The sequence below is a fragment of the Nicotiana attenuata genome, chromosome 7 (genome assembly GCF_001879085.1).
Source record: "Nicotiana attenuata strain UT chromosome 7, NIATTr2, whole genome shotgun sequence".
Lineage (NCBI taxonomy): Eukaryota > Viridiplantae > Streptophyta > Magnoliopsida > Solanales > Solanaceae > Nicotiana > Nicotiana attenuata.
The window spans coordinates 23,240,208-23,257,762 of NC_031995.1; the positions used below are offsets into that span (position 1 = coordinate 23,240,208).

General features: G+C 37.7%; 1 protein-coding gene and 1 long non-coding RNA gene across 3 annotated transcripts; one reads left to right on the forward strand and one right to left on the reverse strand.

Annotated features, from left to right (window-relative positions):
- LOC109230423 lies at positions 1,784-3,121 on the forward strand. Its single transcript, XR_002068631.1, has 3 exons — positions 1,784-2,078; positions 2,497-2,578; positions 2,677-3,121. It is a non-coding gene; the product is annotated as an uncharacterized LOC109230423 (long non-coding RNA).
- On the reverse strand, positions 3,900-16,955 carry LOC109228800. 2 transcript variants are annotated; one of them, XM_019394005.1, is made up of 9 exons: positions 16,736-16,823; positions 16,105-16,196; positions 15,751-16,000; positions 13,263-13,386; positions 7,791-8,137; positions 5,935-7,705; positions 5,402-5,658; positions 4,774-4,876; positions 3,900-4,336 (listed from the first exon to the last, which is right to left on the reverse strand). In XM_019394005.1, exons 2-8 carry the CDS (start codon positions 16,161-16,163, stop codon positions 4,805-4,807), a joined length of 2,880 nt encoding a protein of 959 aa, XP_019249550.1. In that variant the 5' UTR covers positions 16,164-16,196; positions 16,736-16,823; the 3' UTR covers positions 3,900-4,336; positions 4,774-4,804. The 2 variants fall into 2 exon arrangements, with proteins under 2 accessions (XP_019249550.1, XP_019249549.1); XM_019394004.1 differs by lacking the exon at positions 16,105-16,196 and having other exon boundaries at positions 16,736-16,955.

Consider the following 17,555-nt stretch of genomic DNA (forward strand, 5'->3'; position numbering starts at 1 on the left):
CCATTCAATTACGAGTCCAACCATAGTAGTTTCACTCAAATAGACTTCGAATCGACGTCCAAAACTTAAAAATTCGATATATGAAGTTTTAGACAAAAATCCCAATTTCTCTTTACTCATGATCCAATTACCAAAAATGAAGATAAAATATCTAAATATTATCACAACCGAGTGTAGAACACTTACCCCAATCCTTGTGATCAATTTGCCTCCAAAATCGCCTCAATCCGAGTCCCACATCTCAAAATATGAACAAAAGTCCAAACCTTCGATTTAAAGGCTTCTGCCCAGCCATTTCTGCTTTTGCGGACATTTAGCCGCTTCTGCAGCGTCGCTTTTGCGACCAAGATCTCGCTTCTGCGGAGAAGCACTGAAGGCCTGCCTTCGCACCTGCGGCAAAAACTCCGCTGCTGCGCGCACGAGGGTGCAAGTCCAAATTGCGCTCCTGCGCTGATATTCGCTTTTGCGCCCAAACTTACCACATTTGCGCCTTCGCAGATACGAATAAACCTCCGTTTCTGCGGACTCCTGCTCCCAGCAACACTTCCTCTCTTGCGACTCCTTTGTCACTTCTGCGACCATCGCACCTGCGCAAACCAGCCGCAAGTGCGATCACACCAGATCTGCCACCAGCAACTTAAGCCAAAAATGATCCAAACGATCTGAACCTCGTACGAAACTCACCGGGGCCACTCGGGGCCCCGTCCAAATATACCAACAAGTCCCATAATATAACACGGACCTACTCGAGGCCTCAAATCTCATCTAACAACATCGAAACGACGAATCGCACCTCAAATCGAACTTTAGGAACTTTGAACTTTTAACTTCCAAAACTCGCGCCGATACATACCAAATCAACCCGGAATTAACCCAGATTTTGCAGACAAGTCCTAAATGACATAACGAAATTATTTCAATTCCCGAAACCACAATCCGAATCCGATATCCTCAAAGTCAACTCTCGGTCAAACTTATCAACTTTCCAAACCTTCAAATTTTCAACTTTCGCCAATTTGCGCCGAAACCTTATAGAAAAATCCAAATGCAAATCTAGGCACACGCCCGAGTCCGAAATCACCATCCGAACCTAACGGAACAATCAAAACTCCATTCTGAGGTCAAATTCACAAAATTCAAACTTGGTCAACTCTTCCACCTTAAAGCTTCCTAGTTGAGAATCATTCTTCCAAATCAATTCCGAATAACCGAATAACCGAAAACCAAAACCGATGATTCACACAAGTCATAATACATCATATGGAGCTACTCATACCCTCAAACTACCGGGCGAAGTGTAAATACTCAAACCGACCGATCGGGTCGTTACAACCTCACATGTAATCCAAAGGTGGATTTAGAATTTTTACTTTAATAATATTAGCACTACATCCGTGCCCGACTCCTACAACTCCCAAATGATTAATCTCGAAACAGTCGGGTTAAATCTCACTCTCTATATTATTGCTTGTGGTGGTTGAAGGCCTATAAGTAGAGGCCATCTGTGAAGTTTCAAGTACACACAAGTTTGAATGAAAATCATCTCTTATCTTGTCTCAATTTTCTGTGCTATTCTCTTGTTTTTACAATAATTTCCTTTTGGTTTTACATGTCACTTCAAATTTTTAATTATCTATCTATATCTCTATTATTGTAAAAGTGGGAACCCTTAATCTAAAAAGTTGGAATTACTTAAATACCCCTTAAAATAACATAAATACCCTACTTATAAAAACAATCCCCAACTAGACGTTCATACTCATTCACGAATAGTCACCACCATTCTGATCACAATATTTCACTAAAGGTTCCTGCTTTTTGTTTCTAATAGTCGCAGCCTTTTCAAATATGTAGAGAAAAACTACTATTTGGATTTTTAAAATGAGAAAAAACCTTAATCACTATTGTCTGTGTTTCACTCTGTAATTATTTGGACGGAGTTGTCTTGAAACAATCGAGTAGGGCCTTTTCATTAACGAGTCACCAAAAGGAGATAAAAGAGAATGGGATCTTTTGAAATGTGAAACCATTTGGTATTCTACAAAGTCGAGATGTTTTCATTCTTGATCCTAGATTAGGTATGATCATACTTACCTCGCTATTATTTCCCATTCATTCTGGTATGCTTTTGGTTTGGCACTTTCTAATATTTAAGAGTTTATGTACCTTCAGTTACACCACTATTTATTTTGAAAGGTAAAAATAACATATTGACTAAAGAAAACAAAAGAGATGTATTTTTTAAGAGGATGTCTGGCAAATGATTTTCGACAAATTAAAAAAAAAACCTTCGAATGTACTTTTCATTTTATCAGCAGAAACTTTATACACTTGATTTGCTTGTACTTTTCAAATGGTTTTTCATTATTACAAGAGGCGGAAAAGTTAACTGATGGCATTATCTTTGATAACTCTTTATAGGAATAAACAAATCATTTTCGTGCATAAATACTACTCCTACATACTTATCACTACTTCTATTGTCCTCCTTTCCAGATGTAGTCATGTTAGTTACGGTAAAACTATTTATTGGAGAAGGACGGAGCATGAGAAGAAAGATAATAGTTACAAATGAAGGGTAAGTTAAAGTTACGCACGTCTCAGTGAAAAACTATCATTTTACGTATTACATAAATAATGAAATGTAACTAATATTATTTGTACTTTAAAACACAGGTTTGATTTCATAGCTATCAAAAAAGTTCTACTCATAGATTTGGCTATGCGGAAGCCCATGTGGAGGATGACAATATGCTGGTGGAAAGTGGAGAAAGGAAGGAAGAAATACAAAAGAAGAAAAATTAGAATGATAAAGCATTGAGCATGGGAAAGAGGTCTGAGAAGTTGGGCATTGAGAATGAGTATCATTTTTATGGATCTCCATAAGGTAACTCCCAATCTCTCTCACATGTAATCCAAAGGTGGATTTAGAATTTTAACTTTAATAATTTAGCACTACATCCACGCCTGACTCCTATAACTCCCAAATGATTAATCTTGTAACAGTCGGGTTAAATCTCACTATCTATATTATTGCTTGGCGCTTGAAGGCGTATAAGTAGATCTATGAAGTTTCAAGTACACACAAGTTTGAATGAAAATCATCTCTTATCTTGTCTCAATTTTCTGCCATTTAGTTTTATAACAAGTCACTTCAACGTTGACTAACATTTTGAAATGTTATCTATTCATTTTGATATAAGAAAGTTGAAATTTATAGTTTTGTTCATCTTTGAATATCAAACAAATTGGGATGGAGAAAGTAAGTGTTTCTTTTATTTTCTAGAAATGACACCGAATTGATTTGGTATTTAGAAGATTTTCAGTTGAGAAAAGGAAAATCAAAAAAGATTAGCAGCACAAATACATTTGTGAAACAGCTGGGAAGAGAGACTTTGGCTAGATACTGATGAAGATTTACGTTCACGGAGGCCGTCGGGTTAGTTGAAAGCAGCAAGGTGTGGGTTATTAAAAATAAAGGTTAGTTAAAGTAGTCAAGCTATCACTTAAGATTGCTGGGGGAAGAAAGAATTTTGGCTACAGCAAATAACAGAAGTGTTCTATTTTCGTCGAAATTTAAACAACTACAGAGAAACAACAACAAAAAATAGGTTATCAGAGTTTTATTTACAGAAAACCTTCGCACAAACACAAAAAATCTGAGGCAGGAAAAGAAGAGGGCAAAGATCTTTCTAGATTAGCTTAAAAATGGGGACAAAGAAATAATCACCTGAAGAAACTGATCTTCTAATGCAAAGAATCAAATCAATCAAGAAATACTTGTGAATTTCCTAACAATCAAGACCAAGTAGGCTAGCCAACTGCATCTTAAAGAAAAAAAAAAAAACATCAGAATGGCACCGAGGATAAGTTTAGCACAATATCAAGTGCTAAGGAGAGACTAATAAGTTGGCCAAATGCTTTATATAAATAGGGCTTGAGGCATTTATAAGTTTACAGAATAACTTGTCCAACCTTAATGTCTCAAATTTCAGGATATCTCAAAAGCCAATCCTACTTAATCATTGAAACGAAAAAGACCAATTCTTTTTTTCAACTGATGAGCTACAATAATGATAACTCAGCCTTCCTTCAAGGAATTATTAGAGGTGTTCAAACTAAGAAAAGCAATGAGAAAGGAAATCCATGAAAATCCATAATATAGCTAGAAAATCCTTCACAACTCCACGTATACAACAGCTAACAGAACTGCAACTTCAGTGAGACAATCAGCCACCATGAAAAAGAAAAGTTATTTTCCAGACCGTTTTGATGTATATTGACCAGATATTGCAAAGCTGACCATTGGCATAATTCAACATTTCTGGAAAAGGCCCTGATCAAAAGAAGGATAAAATAGTCAAAAATGGTAAAAGTAACACGAACAAGGCAACAGCCTTTCAAAGCACTATCTAGTTGCTATATAGTTGATGTGCCAACTCATAAAATCACCTCACAAGTTGCCCTAGCAACCAAAAATAGATAGTCTCGACTCAGATATACTAAATCAATTGGTTTTCTCATTATGGAAAACTGTCAGTCAACCAATGAACTATGATTATATACGCTAAGAGAGGCAGGCTCCATGTTAGAATACATAAACAGGTTACCGGTTTGAACTCAGTTATAGCTGCATCTTACAACTTCAACCCATTAAACAGGAGCCGTTGCTGGAGCAATTAGTTTTAGTAAGCTAAATCCACCAAATGATGTGGTAAACAGTAACGGGGTCGTCAATATGTTATAAAGAAGAATGCAAGCAACATAATGTACCAAATTTTATGTCTTGGGCCTAGATGCACCATCAGTTTTGCCCATGACGTTTGCTAAAAGAGTGGCGTGCCAAGAGTTTCCTACCTGTTGCACGATGATCATCCTGCAAAGATTTGTTATCAGATACTTGACCTCGGAAATGAAGAATTGATCCAAAAAGAATCAGCCAAAAGGAAATGAACTCCAGAAGCTAGAAATTTGAAAGTGGTGTTTCTTCAAACAGACAACAAATGCCATGGTCAGAGAGGACCACGTGAAGATATTTTCTCCACATTCCTCTCAGAGATTACTTATCAAAAGAACATTCATCTCGGAGAAACATACAAGAGATTTACTCTACATACAGATTCAAAGAAAAGGAGGATTGAGTATTGTGAGTACAATGCCCAAAAACTTATATTACTTGGCAGTGGGAGTTTCAAGGAACATCACATGATACTGCAACCATGCTATTGCCTTCTTTTCATCTGTCAATCAAGCTCATATATCATGTGACAAAGATATCGAGCAAATTTACAATACCAAAATTATAACTCACATCATATTAGAAATGACAAACAAAAATTTCTCCCCTTCACAAAGCCTAGAAAGAAGTCCTGCTGAGAATATCATGTGCAAAATCAATTACCTTATACAGAGATGCAGCTGATTCAGATTCAACAGTTTGGACTGGAACATGTCCGAGTGACTGAAAAGAATCCAAAGCATCTAACGTCAGCTGCCAACCACAGAGAGCAATAGCACCAGCATTGGAAGAGGAACTGCCACTACTACTGCAGCCAGCAGCAGCAACATTTCCATTTACCCAAGGACAGAAAAAATTATGATGTTTAATTGGATCAAATTCAACAGCTTCGTCATAGTTGCTTTCTCCAATAGGAGGCCCTGCATAACATTTTCATTTTCATCATTTCAGAAAGGTAAAATATAAAAAACCAAATCAGCAAAAGCAGAAAAGAAGAAAAACATAATTAAAACAATAAAAGGAAAGATTTTTAAAATGGAAAAAGGTGAAGTCAACGTCAACTGTGGAACATCAAGAAAGTACCCAAACCAGTGCCTAAACCAATGTAAAGTTACAGCCAAGATGTGCTGAGCATTAACAGTTCTTTTAAAAGTAAAGTAGACATTAATACCCTGCAACTCAAGTAGAAAAGCTACCTGTCCCGTTCGCAAGCATATAGCCTGACTCGAAGAATCCACAATCATCAGTAGCTGGTGCATTATTTTGGGTTACTTCGTCCTTGGATGCTTCATATGCAGAATATACAACAGCATTGCAAGAAAGAGAAGGGTGTGGACTATTCGGAAGTGTAGGCTGCATGTGACGAGTCCTTTCACCACTTTCAATGGATTCTGCTTTGGCTGAGCCAACAATTTTTGAGCCACTATCAGCCCTTCCCACAGAACGAGATGTTAGATCTTGACTATCACCATTAGGATCAACTCGGTCCACTTCTTCAGGAACATAGTCACCCATTAGTCCGGGGTCTGGAGCAAATTCACCTGTTTGCCCCTGATTTTCCGTAATTTCAGCAACTGCTTCTACATCACCGGCGACACTATCTGCTCTGTGCACTGAAGCATCTGTCCCATGGATTTCAGCTTCATGACTAGCACCCATTCCAATACTTCCTCCACTGATCCCGACGCTAGGGCCATCCCTCACATTGCCAGTGGCAGTATCTGCATTCACTACTTCTTCATCATTTGTGCTACTAACACCCATTTCACCAGCACTTCTGACCACAGCTGGACAAGTACTCTGTTGCGCTTGATTACTGTAGTTCAATTCTGAAGTTTCCACTGGATCTGCACTTCTTAACATAGATGTTGAAGGGAAATTAACATCATCAAAGTCTCCTGGGAGATTCTCAACACTTTCCATTGAATCGTCATCTGCACTGTGAACAGTGTCCATTGCAATAACAGATGAAACATGTGTCGAGTCTCGAGTAGATGGCATACCAGTTAGCTGTTCCTGCCCTCGTCCAAAGGTATCATCTCTGGAAGCATCTCTGCCAATCTCAAAACCAAGCGAGAGGCTAGGACCAGCACCTGATGAATCCTTGCCATATGAGGTAAGCTGGGGGCCAAAGGCATCAGACTGGCATGTACGCTTTGATGGGCCAGCTGAGTACTGACTACCATCATTTACTTCATCTCCATCACGGTCTATTACAGTGCCTTCAACACTATCGGCCGGCTGTACTGGCAACTGTGGCCTATCAACTGTGCTTCCACCTTCCTCTAAGTTTCGTTTGCGAGAACTAGGGCCTCGCGATTCATATGAAGCTGCATGACCACCAACTTCACTGCTCGAAGGTTGACCAATAATTGGATGTCTTCGTTTACGGACATCTTGGAATTGTTCCGGCCTCACATCCATGTTCACCTGTGAAGAGGATAATCCACCAGCCATTGTGAGATTCAGATCTACTCCTATATTTGACAAAGACCTTCCCTCTTCAGTTGTTGCAGCTTCATCAAGGTCCTCTGTCTGCTCCTTCCCCATGCCATCAGCAGCAACCCATCCACTGATTCCACTAGCAGCACTTACTCCACGTGTCAATGCCATCTTCTTGCTTGTCTCAGGGATATCATTCGTATTTGGAGCAAAGCAAGCAGGGCGGACAACAGTAAGGAAATCCCAGATTCTCACAGTGGCTCCACACAAGCTACAATCCAACAAGGGTGACCGAGATTCACCTTTAGTAGACCTGGTACCCACAGCTTTGTTCTTACTAGAATTTTTTTTCTTTGAAGCAGGTAATACGTTTTCTCCATGGCCAAAATCTTGCAAAGAAGTGTGATATTTTGTGGGACCAATGGAGTACCCACTCCTAGCTGATTGAGCAGAATGTTCTTCACAGTCTTGAATATTTGGAAGCCATCTTGGCTCCCATCCACACAGGCTTATCAACTTATGGGCCTAAAATGCAAAGAATTTTCTAATTTGTTGAGAACTCGATAGTAGAGTGATAATATGTAGCAATTAAAAGAAATGAGACTCTTACATGAGAATAGACAAGGAAGACATCTTCTATGTTGGTTTCAGTTCCTGACATAATCTCTGACCTAAAGATGGGTTCCATGCCACCGAAAGCCTGCGACTGAGCTAGAAGGCGATCAATTTCTGAACTTCGAGAGATCCTAATGTGCTCAATTGCAGATGCAGCCACAATGGGGAGTGAAGGAAATTGAAGTAATCCATCACATCGATCCTTGTAACCACCAATTAAGGCTGATGGTGGTGTAGGAGGGAACTGGACCAAGCTTTCTGCACATGTGTTTCCTCTCCAAGGACAAGTGGCCTTATGCCCTTCGTCAAGTTTCTTTGCAAATTCTTCCCCCGCAATATCAGCTATCAAAAATAACTAACAGATGAGAAAACTTTCCTCAGTATGTAGGAAGCAACAATTTCAGTACACCCACTGATTAATACAGAAGGCAGCTTTTCATAGAAACCAAACATGTAAAAAGGAAGTATTATAATGATAAATGAAAACAAGCATCATGCATAAACAGCTTCTTCTTTTCCAAGACGGTTGATCTTAGCAAAAAAGCCGAGAAAGGTATGGTTACTTTGAATGGTTCCTCTTCCAGCATATAGGCATAGAAAAAGTGGCGTGCATGAATTTCAACGACAACAAAAGCCACTACCAGCTGCATCTGTGTATACATACTTGGGGTTGGGGTTAGCAGAAAACCATATCCACTGGATCCACTTCCTTGCAAAGGAAGCAATACATGAACAAAAGCAGCAAACTGGAACTTAAGGTAAGGCAACTTTATCCCACATAACAGAAATTACGGAGAGCTGAACAGATAACACTGGAAAAGGAAAGAAGAGTATGAAAAACTGAATTTTTTTCACATAAAAAAGTGGATAGAGGCTGGATAAAACCAAACAATCAAATACTAAACAAGGGTGTAATCGCCAATTGTCCATGCAGTATTGTGGCACAGTTGAGCCATGTAGCTTCCCAAAATACAATACAAACTTACAAACTTGCATTATAATCCCATTAATTAAACAGTAAACTCAAAGAGAAGCATGCAGGGAAAGTATGATTACTGAAGGATACTCGAAGCACGCATCTAATAAAAAATATATTTCAGCTTTTACAAACTTGCATTATTTAAATTCCCATTAATTAAAAAGTAAACTCAAAGAGCAATGAGCAGGGTCTACAAAATGTATTTAGTTTTCGAACCAAGTAATGCCCTTGTGATGAATATCACTCTTGCACTAAAATCCTAGTTACTGCTGGAAGCAAAGTACGCTATTATCTTGCTCATTCTTGTTTCATGATCTCCCTGGGAGTTCTTCCTACTGAAGTCTTTCCTTTTTGGAAAAACTTCAGTAATACTTCCTTCCTATGAAAGAACTGTTGAATCTATCATAACCAGTATGAAAGAAAAGAATATTATCGCCAAAAATCAGAATTGCAACATACATCCAACCAAACAAAACAGAAAGTCTACCAGATATTTACACAAGAGGGTTCGCTAATCTGCCCTTGAGAGGATATAACTCCCTTTGTTCTTCAGAAATACCCAACCCGGAGATAAAAAAAAATAATCAAATGTTCTGCTAGATCGCTTATTTTCCTCGGATTGTAGTTCAATTGGTCAAAGCACCACCCTGCCAAGGCAAAAGCTGCGGGTTCGAGCCCCAGTTCGATTTGAAACTCTTATATGTCCACAGTTCAATACTGACATAATTTTAGACGTCTGCCTGTGTCAACAAACAATTCGAAATAACTTGACTTTTTTTAAAAAGGTCAGTGTCAAATAGCAATGATTTGAAGCACTTCTTTTTACACGGTCAGCACCATGAATAACTCTGGAAAAGATAAAAAGATCCTTGGGGTTCCATGCAACTGAAGCAGGATCTTTCAACTTAAGATTAACTCGGGTGGATTAATTGATGGTATAGTAATAATAATCTCCGCATAAGATATTACAGTGTTTGGTTGGTTGCATTAAGAATATCGCCGCATAATTAATGTAATGTTTGATTGGCGGTATTAACTAATACCCGCATTAAATTATGCGGAAATTTATGTATTTTTTCTAATAACCATGGTGCCGGGGCCAACTTGGGCGCACCTCGACTAATTCCACGAGAACCTGCTACTTCCCACCAGCAACATATTAGTGTATTATTTTATGCAGGATATGATGGAATAAGAGCATATATATTAGCATTGCAGTGATCAAACTATTTTAAAGACAAAAACCACCTTTTAGTGTAAGTAATTTATGTATAACAATCTCTTCATTATTCATCACCGCTCCACAATCCCTTCACTATTAATCAAGGTAAATTCCACAAATGGTCATATAACTATGACTTTTTTTCACCAAAATCATATAACAAAAATCACAAGTCTTTCACCTATTCACACAAGTCACAATTGCCGGAAAACTCAACTTTACAACAGCATCAAACCCAGTGTAATCCCACAAGTGGACTCTGGGGAGGGTAGTGTGTACGCGGACCTTACCCCTACCTTGTGAAGGTAGAGAGAGGGGTTGTTTTCGATTGACCCTCAGCCTAAGAAACGGTAAACAGGAAACAACCAACGATAACAACAATAAAGAAGAAAGACACTACGGGGTCATTTGGTAGGGTGTATAAGAATAGTACTGAATAAGGTGTATTAGTAATGTGGGGATTAATAATGCATGGGTTAGTTATGCAGACATTATTTCTTATCCATTGTTTAGTGTGGTGTATTAAAAATTAAAATGCATTTCATATTTTATAAGAAAATTAGTTGTTTACAAAAATGCCCTCCATATTCTTTAGCTTTAAGGGACTTTAAGGATAATTTTGTCTTTAATCATGCTAATGCATGCATTAATAGCCTTGGTATTACTAATACCATAGTTTGCTATGCATTAGCTATACGAATAATACAAAATAGGGTGTATAACTAATGCTTGTATTAGTTATACATAGGTTTAAAAAGTGTACTAAACAAGGTATTGCTAATACACAAAGCTAATGTGTGCATTATTTTCTCTAATGCACTCTACCAAACGACCTCTACGTGTAATAACAAAGATTCAGAAATAAGATACAAGAATAATACTAACAATAGTGGTAAGAATGACACGTGGAATAACAAAGATCTAGGAACACGAAAATGTAAGAATATCACTAATACTACTGGTAAAATTAGGAGAAACTCTCGACTACCTATCAACCTTCAACCCCAATTCTCAACCTCCAGACCTTCCTATCAAGGGTCATGTCCTTGGTAAGCTGAAGCAATGTCATGTCCTGCCTAATCACCTCTCCCCAATACTTCTTTGGCTTACCTCTACCCTTCCTCAGACCCGTCATGGTCAACCTCTCACACCTCCTAACAGGGGCATCGATTTCTCTCCTCATCACGTGCCCGAACCATCTCAACCTCGATTCCCACAATTTGTCTTCCATAAGGGGTCACTCCCACCTTGTCCCTAATAACTTCATTCCTAATCTTATCTTTCTTGGTGTCAGTGTTATCAAAGGCAAAAAGCGCAAAGAAGCTCTAAGGTCCGTTGGGGCTTTAACGCTTTAATGAAAAAAGGCGCAAGCGGAGAAAAAGTAAAAATATGTATATGTAGTCCAAGACTAATAATTATAAGCATGAATAACAAATATATCGACAAAGAAATTGAAAAAAAAATTACGATAAAGTGAAATATCAATTGTTTAATGTCGTCTTTTCAGGATTACACTCATTGGCAAGGAAAAACATGCCTTAGAGCCTTGATGCAACACTAAAGCGCCCACAAAGCGAGGCGAAGCGCTCAACATATTTTGAGCCTCGCTTCAGGCTTAAGCGCGCCTTTGACAACACTACCTAGTATGCCCACACATCCATCTCAACATCCTCATTTTTGCTACTCTCATCTTCTGACATGAAATTTCTTGACTGGCCAACACTCAGCACCATACAACATAGGCGGTCTAACTAAAGCTCTATAGAACTTGCCATTAAATCATGGTGGCACATTCTTATCACACAAAACACGAGATGCGAGCCTCCATTTCATCCACCCCGCTCCAATACGATGTGTAACATCCTCGTCAATGTTTCTTTAGTATATTTCAATTTATGTAAATAGGTTTTGGGTCGAGTTGGTTGGGGTCGGTCCTCTTTAATTAGGTCAATATTTTTGTTAGATCGAAAATAAAAAATAAACTGCGGAGTAAAGAAAATGCTGCATCGGAAAGTTGACTTCCCGACAAATGTGACTTTTGTGCGAATAGGTGAAAATCTTGTGATTTTTTTGGATGAAAACATAGTTGTATGACTTCGATAGAAAAAAGTCATAATTATATGACCATTTGTGAAATTTACACTTATTAATTACTGTATAAACAATCCCTCCATTATGGTTTCAGCATATATAATATGCGAAAACGACCCTTTTCTATAAGGTAAATGATTTTATTAACAATTGGGAGAAACCCCGCATACAAGCCATATCCCAAGAGAAAAAAACCTACACCAAAATATGGTTCTCAACAAAAGAGATTCAATCCTTAAGGAAAAGGAAAAAATGAACCAAACGACTCCTTAAGGAAATAACTTCCTCGACAGTTGGACTTAATTAACATCAAAGTAAGGACGAAGCGAGCTAATATGCAAAGACACGCTATTGAAACACTGCTTTTTTAATAAGCTACAAAGATTATGGGGAGCAAAAACAAAGACGAACAGAATTTAAGAGTACTTAGGAAGAGAGAGAGATATAGGTGGAGAAGAGAGAGAGAGGGGAGAAAAATGTTTTGCAAGCTTTTACGACATTTTCTTTAATCAATTCTCTTTCTCTCTCCATCCATCAAACACAGACACACATATATATGCTGAAATAGGAAAATTTTGAAGAGAAGACACGCAAACAACATATCTCATTGGCACATTTAGAGGATAATAGTCAAGATTTATCACATTCTTTTTTCCAAGATTTCTTGTTGTCTAACTACACCATCAACTAGAATGTAAATTTTTAAGGTCCTTGTTGTCCGGTTGACTACCTAATGAGAATAAGCTAAACAACTTCAAATTGTAGTAACCCTCCTAAATATTACTCCCATTTTATGTGGCATGTAGCAGTATTTAGTCTGTTCCAAAAAAAATGAACCTTTCTATATTTGGCAACAATTTAACTTTAAATTTTTCCTTTTGCCCTTAATGTCATGCTTTTATAGCCACAGAAAATGTCATGGCAAATTTAAGACCACATGTTTCAAAAGTCTTTCTTTCTTAAACTCGGTGTCGAGTCAAATTAAGCCACATAAAATTGGAATGGAGAGAGTATATCATCATTTCAAATTCCTGTTTCATTGGTCATACTTGTTAAAATAATTTAGCATAATATATGCATCAGCAATTTAATCATTTTGGGAAGTATCTTTGTGAAGCAAAATTTAATTAAAACACCTACCAACAAAGCCTCGTAAACAATGAACAATAATTCACCTTCATCAGGGGTCCAGGTTGCAGAAGAAACAAATCTCAGATTAGCACCACAAGCTTCGCACTCAATTGTATCAGCATCCACATTCACCCAGCCTCTTCTAGCACATGTCAGTGAACTTGAAGCCTGCATCAACAATTGCATTAGAAGAGTTGTGCAAAGTATGAACATGATGGAAAATTTATGAATCGATAAGAAAGGGAAAAAATAAACCGAAATACCAAAGGGAGAAGCAATATTGCTTGTCATTGTCATGTTCAACCCTTCTTTGGGATAAAGCATAAGGGAAAAGGCAGTTGTAGGACACACCACATTCAGAGTGGAAGAAAAAAACTACTATGCCTCAATTGCAAACAAGTTGAGGTCGGTTGTATGAATCCTCACTTCACTTTTTAAGCTCGACTCATATCATCATCATATAAGTTAAGTATATATATAAATAATACTCCTTCCATTCCAATTTATGTGGCGGTGTTTGACTAAGCATGGAGTTTAAGAAAGAAAAACTTTTGAAATGTGATCTAAAACAAACCACGGATATTTGTGTGGCTGTAAATCAATTCATTAAAGGTAAAGTAGGAATTCTAAGGATAAATTATTTCTAAATAAGAAAAGATAACATTCTTTTTGGGACTGACGGAAAAGGAAAGAGTGGCACATAAACCGGAACGGAAGTAGTAGTAGTAGTAGTAGTAGTAATAATAATAATAATAGAAGTTCTGTAACAAGTCTAAAACCTAATCCCAACTAGTAGGTATCACTTATATAGATCTTTTTCTTCCATTGCGTCCTATCTTTAGCTACGTCTGCATTAGTTCCAAGAATTTATAGGTCTTTCGAAACAATTTCCTTTCATGTAATTTTAGGTTTGTCCCGTTCCCTTTTAACACCTTCCCTCACCATAGTTTCACCTACAAACCGGTGCATCATCTATAGGTCGACGCAATATCAAACCATCTCAAGCGACCTACTCTCAGTTCTTCCTCAATGTGCGCTACTTGCACCTTATGGCTAATGTGGTCATTTCTAATCTTATCTAATCTTGTATGACCATACATCTTAGCATCTGTATCTCTGCAACATTCATCTTGTAGATATGTTGGACTTTAGCAATCTAACATCCACTGCCATATAACATTGACGGTCTTTCTTTTTTCCTTTTATGAAGTAATTTGTTGCATAAAAAGAAAAGGCATCACAAAAAATGCAAGATTACAAGGAGTTACCTGCAGGAAGCAGAAATACAAAAGCAACAAAAGTGGGTTGCTAGCCCCTATACAATGTCTCAATCTAGGATAAGAGTGGTAACAAACTCCAAAAAGTGACCAGGGACAACTTTGTCAAAAGATTAGTTAAACAGTTGGCTGTAAGTGAGTTATGGAGTTGAGATGCCATCAAAACATTATTTGTTTCTCTCATTCCATAGACACCAAAAAATAACTGCAGAGATCATAAGCCATATCTTTTGATGGACTTGTCAACTTTCCAAAGACTCCAACTCAAGTCTGCCTCTGTTCTGTAGAACTTACCTCTCACTTTGATAGGTTTCCTTTTATAACGTCTTTAAACCATGTGGTTTTAATCCTATGAGTAACATCTTTATCTATCATTTCCTAGAGTGGGGAAAAAACATTTAAACTTTTAAACAGGCCCGACAATTTATTATTTACAGGCTTGACATCTGCAGTAAGCATACGCTTCTCTTTCCATGGGACACCTACAATCACATCAAAGACATGCTAATGGTTTGAAGTGTAAAAGAGTTTTTCCAGAACCAATTGAATGTTTCAACTATTTAATGCAGAGTGAATGACGTTGTCAGCTCTTCTTTATGCTTGATAAAATTAACTGCCTCCAAAATTCACAGTAAAATATAATATTGTCAAAAATCTATCCACCACCTCTTGACAGTCCACAGTGGCCAGGTACTAAGCATAACTTGATTCTTTTTCTTCTAATGCCCATCAAATGTCACAGCTAGAATGTAAGTTTCTCCTTTGGGCACCTGAGTCTCAGGTTCCTTTGCAGAAATGCAAAAGGAAGACTGCATTTGGCATACGTCTACTCTCCCCTACCCCGAAGGCCCAAACTAACTAGGTGCACTTCGTAAACGGGGAAAATCCTTGCACACTAGTAATAATTTAGCTCACTAAATCGTGATGTTTAAAATCACAATAGTTAACAATCTTGTTTTGTTAAATAGCGTACCATACTGGTTACAATCTTAAACATAATTATTCAAATTCTATCACGTAAGAGGCCTCGTGCTCAATCACATCCTAATACTGGAATAAACTAACATAAAATGTGTCTCTTATCCATGTGATGCAATTTCTGCAACAAGCTCTAAATAACAATAAAAGCAAAACAGGCCAGGAAATGGGTACATCCAGGAAATTTGGGTTTGGGGTTTTTTCAATAGGAAAAACAGGGTTGACAGGATCATGCAAGTGTCTTAAGAGATGATACAAAAGGAACCTTTCAGCAGACCTTAGGCTTCCCAAACCAGTTTGTGGGTCGGAATGTGGACAGCCTCCTCAATAGATCACCCCTTTCCCATGGTCTACATGAAGGTTGTGATGATCCCAGAGCAGAACCACCAGCACTAGTGCTCATTGAAGTCCACATGGGCTGTGAACCAATACGGGAAAGTGCAGCTGCTTTTGAACCCTGCGGCTGTACAAACCGATCCGTGCCCCCAGCATTTGTTGGAACAGCAGGAGATGATGCTCCTACAGAACTGCGTCAAAAAATTAATTTATTAATTCACTTCAGACCTAACAGATTGAAAAGATTGGAGGACAACAATCAACTTTGACCAGTAACTTCTGGGTCTACACTTACTTTCTTTTTTCTTTCTTTTTTTGTGTGTGACAAAGGCCTTCTAAATCTACACTTCTCATGCAGAAATCTGATTGATGCTCCTCAATCCCAAACTAATTGGGGGTGAACATATGAAAACCACTCTATTTAGCCCCCGTTTAATCGCATGGAATTCAGATTAAGACAAACAAATACTACACTACTCTAAACTGTAGAATTCACTGTTCTGCTAGCAAAACAAAGAAAGTCCATCAACCCAAATGCCAGTAATGGTAAATAGTAAATACAACAGATAGACAAGCAAAGCTCTTAATTAAAACTTTCTACGTGCATCGACTTCACACACTTCTAAAATTACTTTCTTTCTCAGTGGCATATAGACATCAATAAATAACCCATTACAATAACAACGAACTGAAAAAGTAAAAACCTTAATGTAATAGAAAAAATGAATGACAAATGTAAGCTCTTTGTTCTCATAAATAACAAGACGAATTACAATTTCATACAGCATTGCTCAAATTCTGAACTCTAGAAACGAATTAAATCGAAAAATTAAGTACTAGAATAGATAAGAAGCTCAATAAAGCACAAACGCAAGTAAAAATTGGGGAAATTGAAAAAGCTAGGGTTTTGGGGAGATGTGGTATACCTAGCAGCAGGTGTATGGGTAGGGGGAGGAGAAGAAGCTTTGGGGGGCAATTGAGGATCATGGGAAGAGCTTATGGCTTCTTCCTTCATAATTTTTCACCTTCTACTGTGTGAGAGTGCGTGTGTTTGGAAAACTCTCTCTCTCTCCGTGATGGTGTTGGAGCTCGCTTTACTGGGACTAATTTTCTGTATTTCAGTTTCGAGGAGGCAGTCACATATGTTTCGTTGGATGGAGTTGTCTTGTGTGTGATGGGGTGTATTGTGCCTTAGCGTGAGCCTCCGGCCAAGTGGAATTGCCTTACAGGCTTACACCTTGCACTAACGACGGAGTCAACAAAACTTTCTAAGGGTCGTTTTGTTCATTGGGTTAGAAAATAAAATTTCGATATAAAATCTCGCTTAAAATAATATATGTGATTAGAATAAATAATTCTTGGATAACTAATTTAGTGTTTGAGTGGATATATTAGAAAAAATAATAAATACGTAACAATGCAACATTTGGTTGGCCGCATAACAAAAATTTAATCTTTGAATAACCAATGTAGGAATTGGTTAGTGATATTAGATAATACCTCGTAAATCAAGTGAAAACCTACACATTATTTTATGCGGAATAGAATATGAAATAATTATATTAGAATATGGAATATCCTTAGAGTAATGATATCCTACTTAAAATTTTCTTGTGATGGGTTGGTTTTCGATTGTCTTAACTTTATGTTTTAATGATCTAACAAACTTACTGTCAAAGAATCGGATACGGAACCTGACACGCTTGGTACATATCGCAAATCAACAAACTTCAGCTAACGTGAACT

What these genes read in the sequence shown, in the direction of transcription:
- LOC109228800 (XM_019394004.1), bottom strand. Translation starts at nt 16,824, where the DNA reads ATGAAGGAAGAAGCCATAAGCTCTTCCCATGATCCTCAATTGCCCCCC. An exon ending in TCTTCCTTGTCTATTCTCAT is followed by an intron (nt 7,706 to 7,790) that starts GTAAGAGTCTCA and finishes TTTGCATTTTAG; the next exon opens with GCCCATAAGTTGATAAGCCT. An exon ending in TATGCTTGCGAACGGGACAG is followed by an intron (nt 5,659 to 5,934) that starts GTAGCTTTTCTA and finishes AATGTTATGCAG; the next exon opens with GGCCTCCTATTGGAGAAAGC.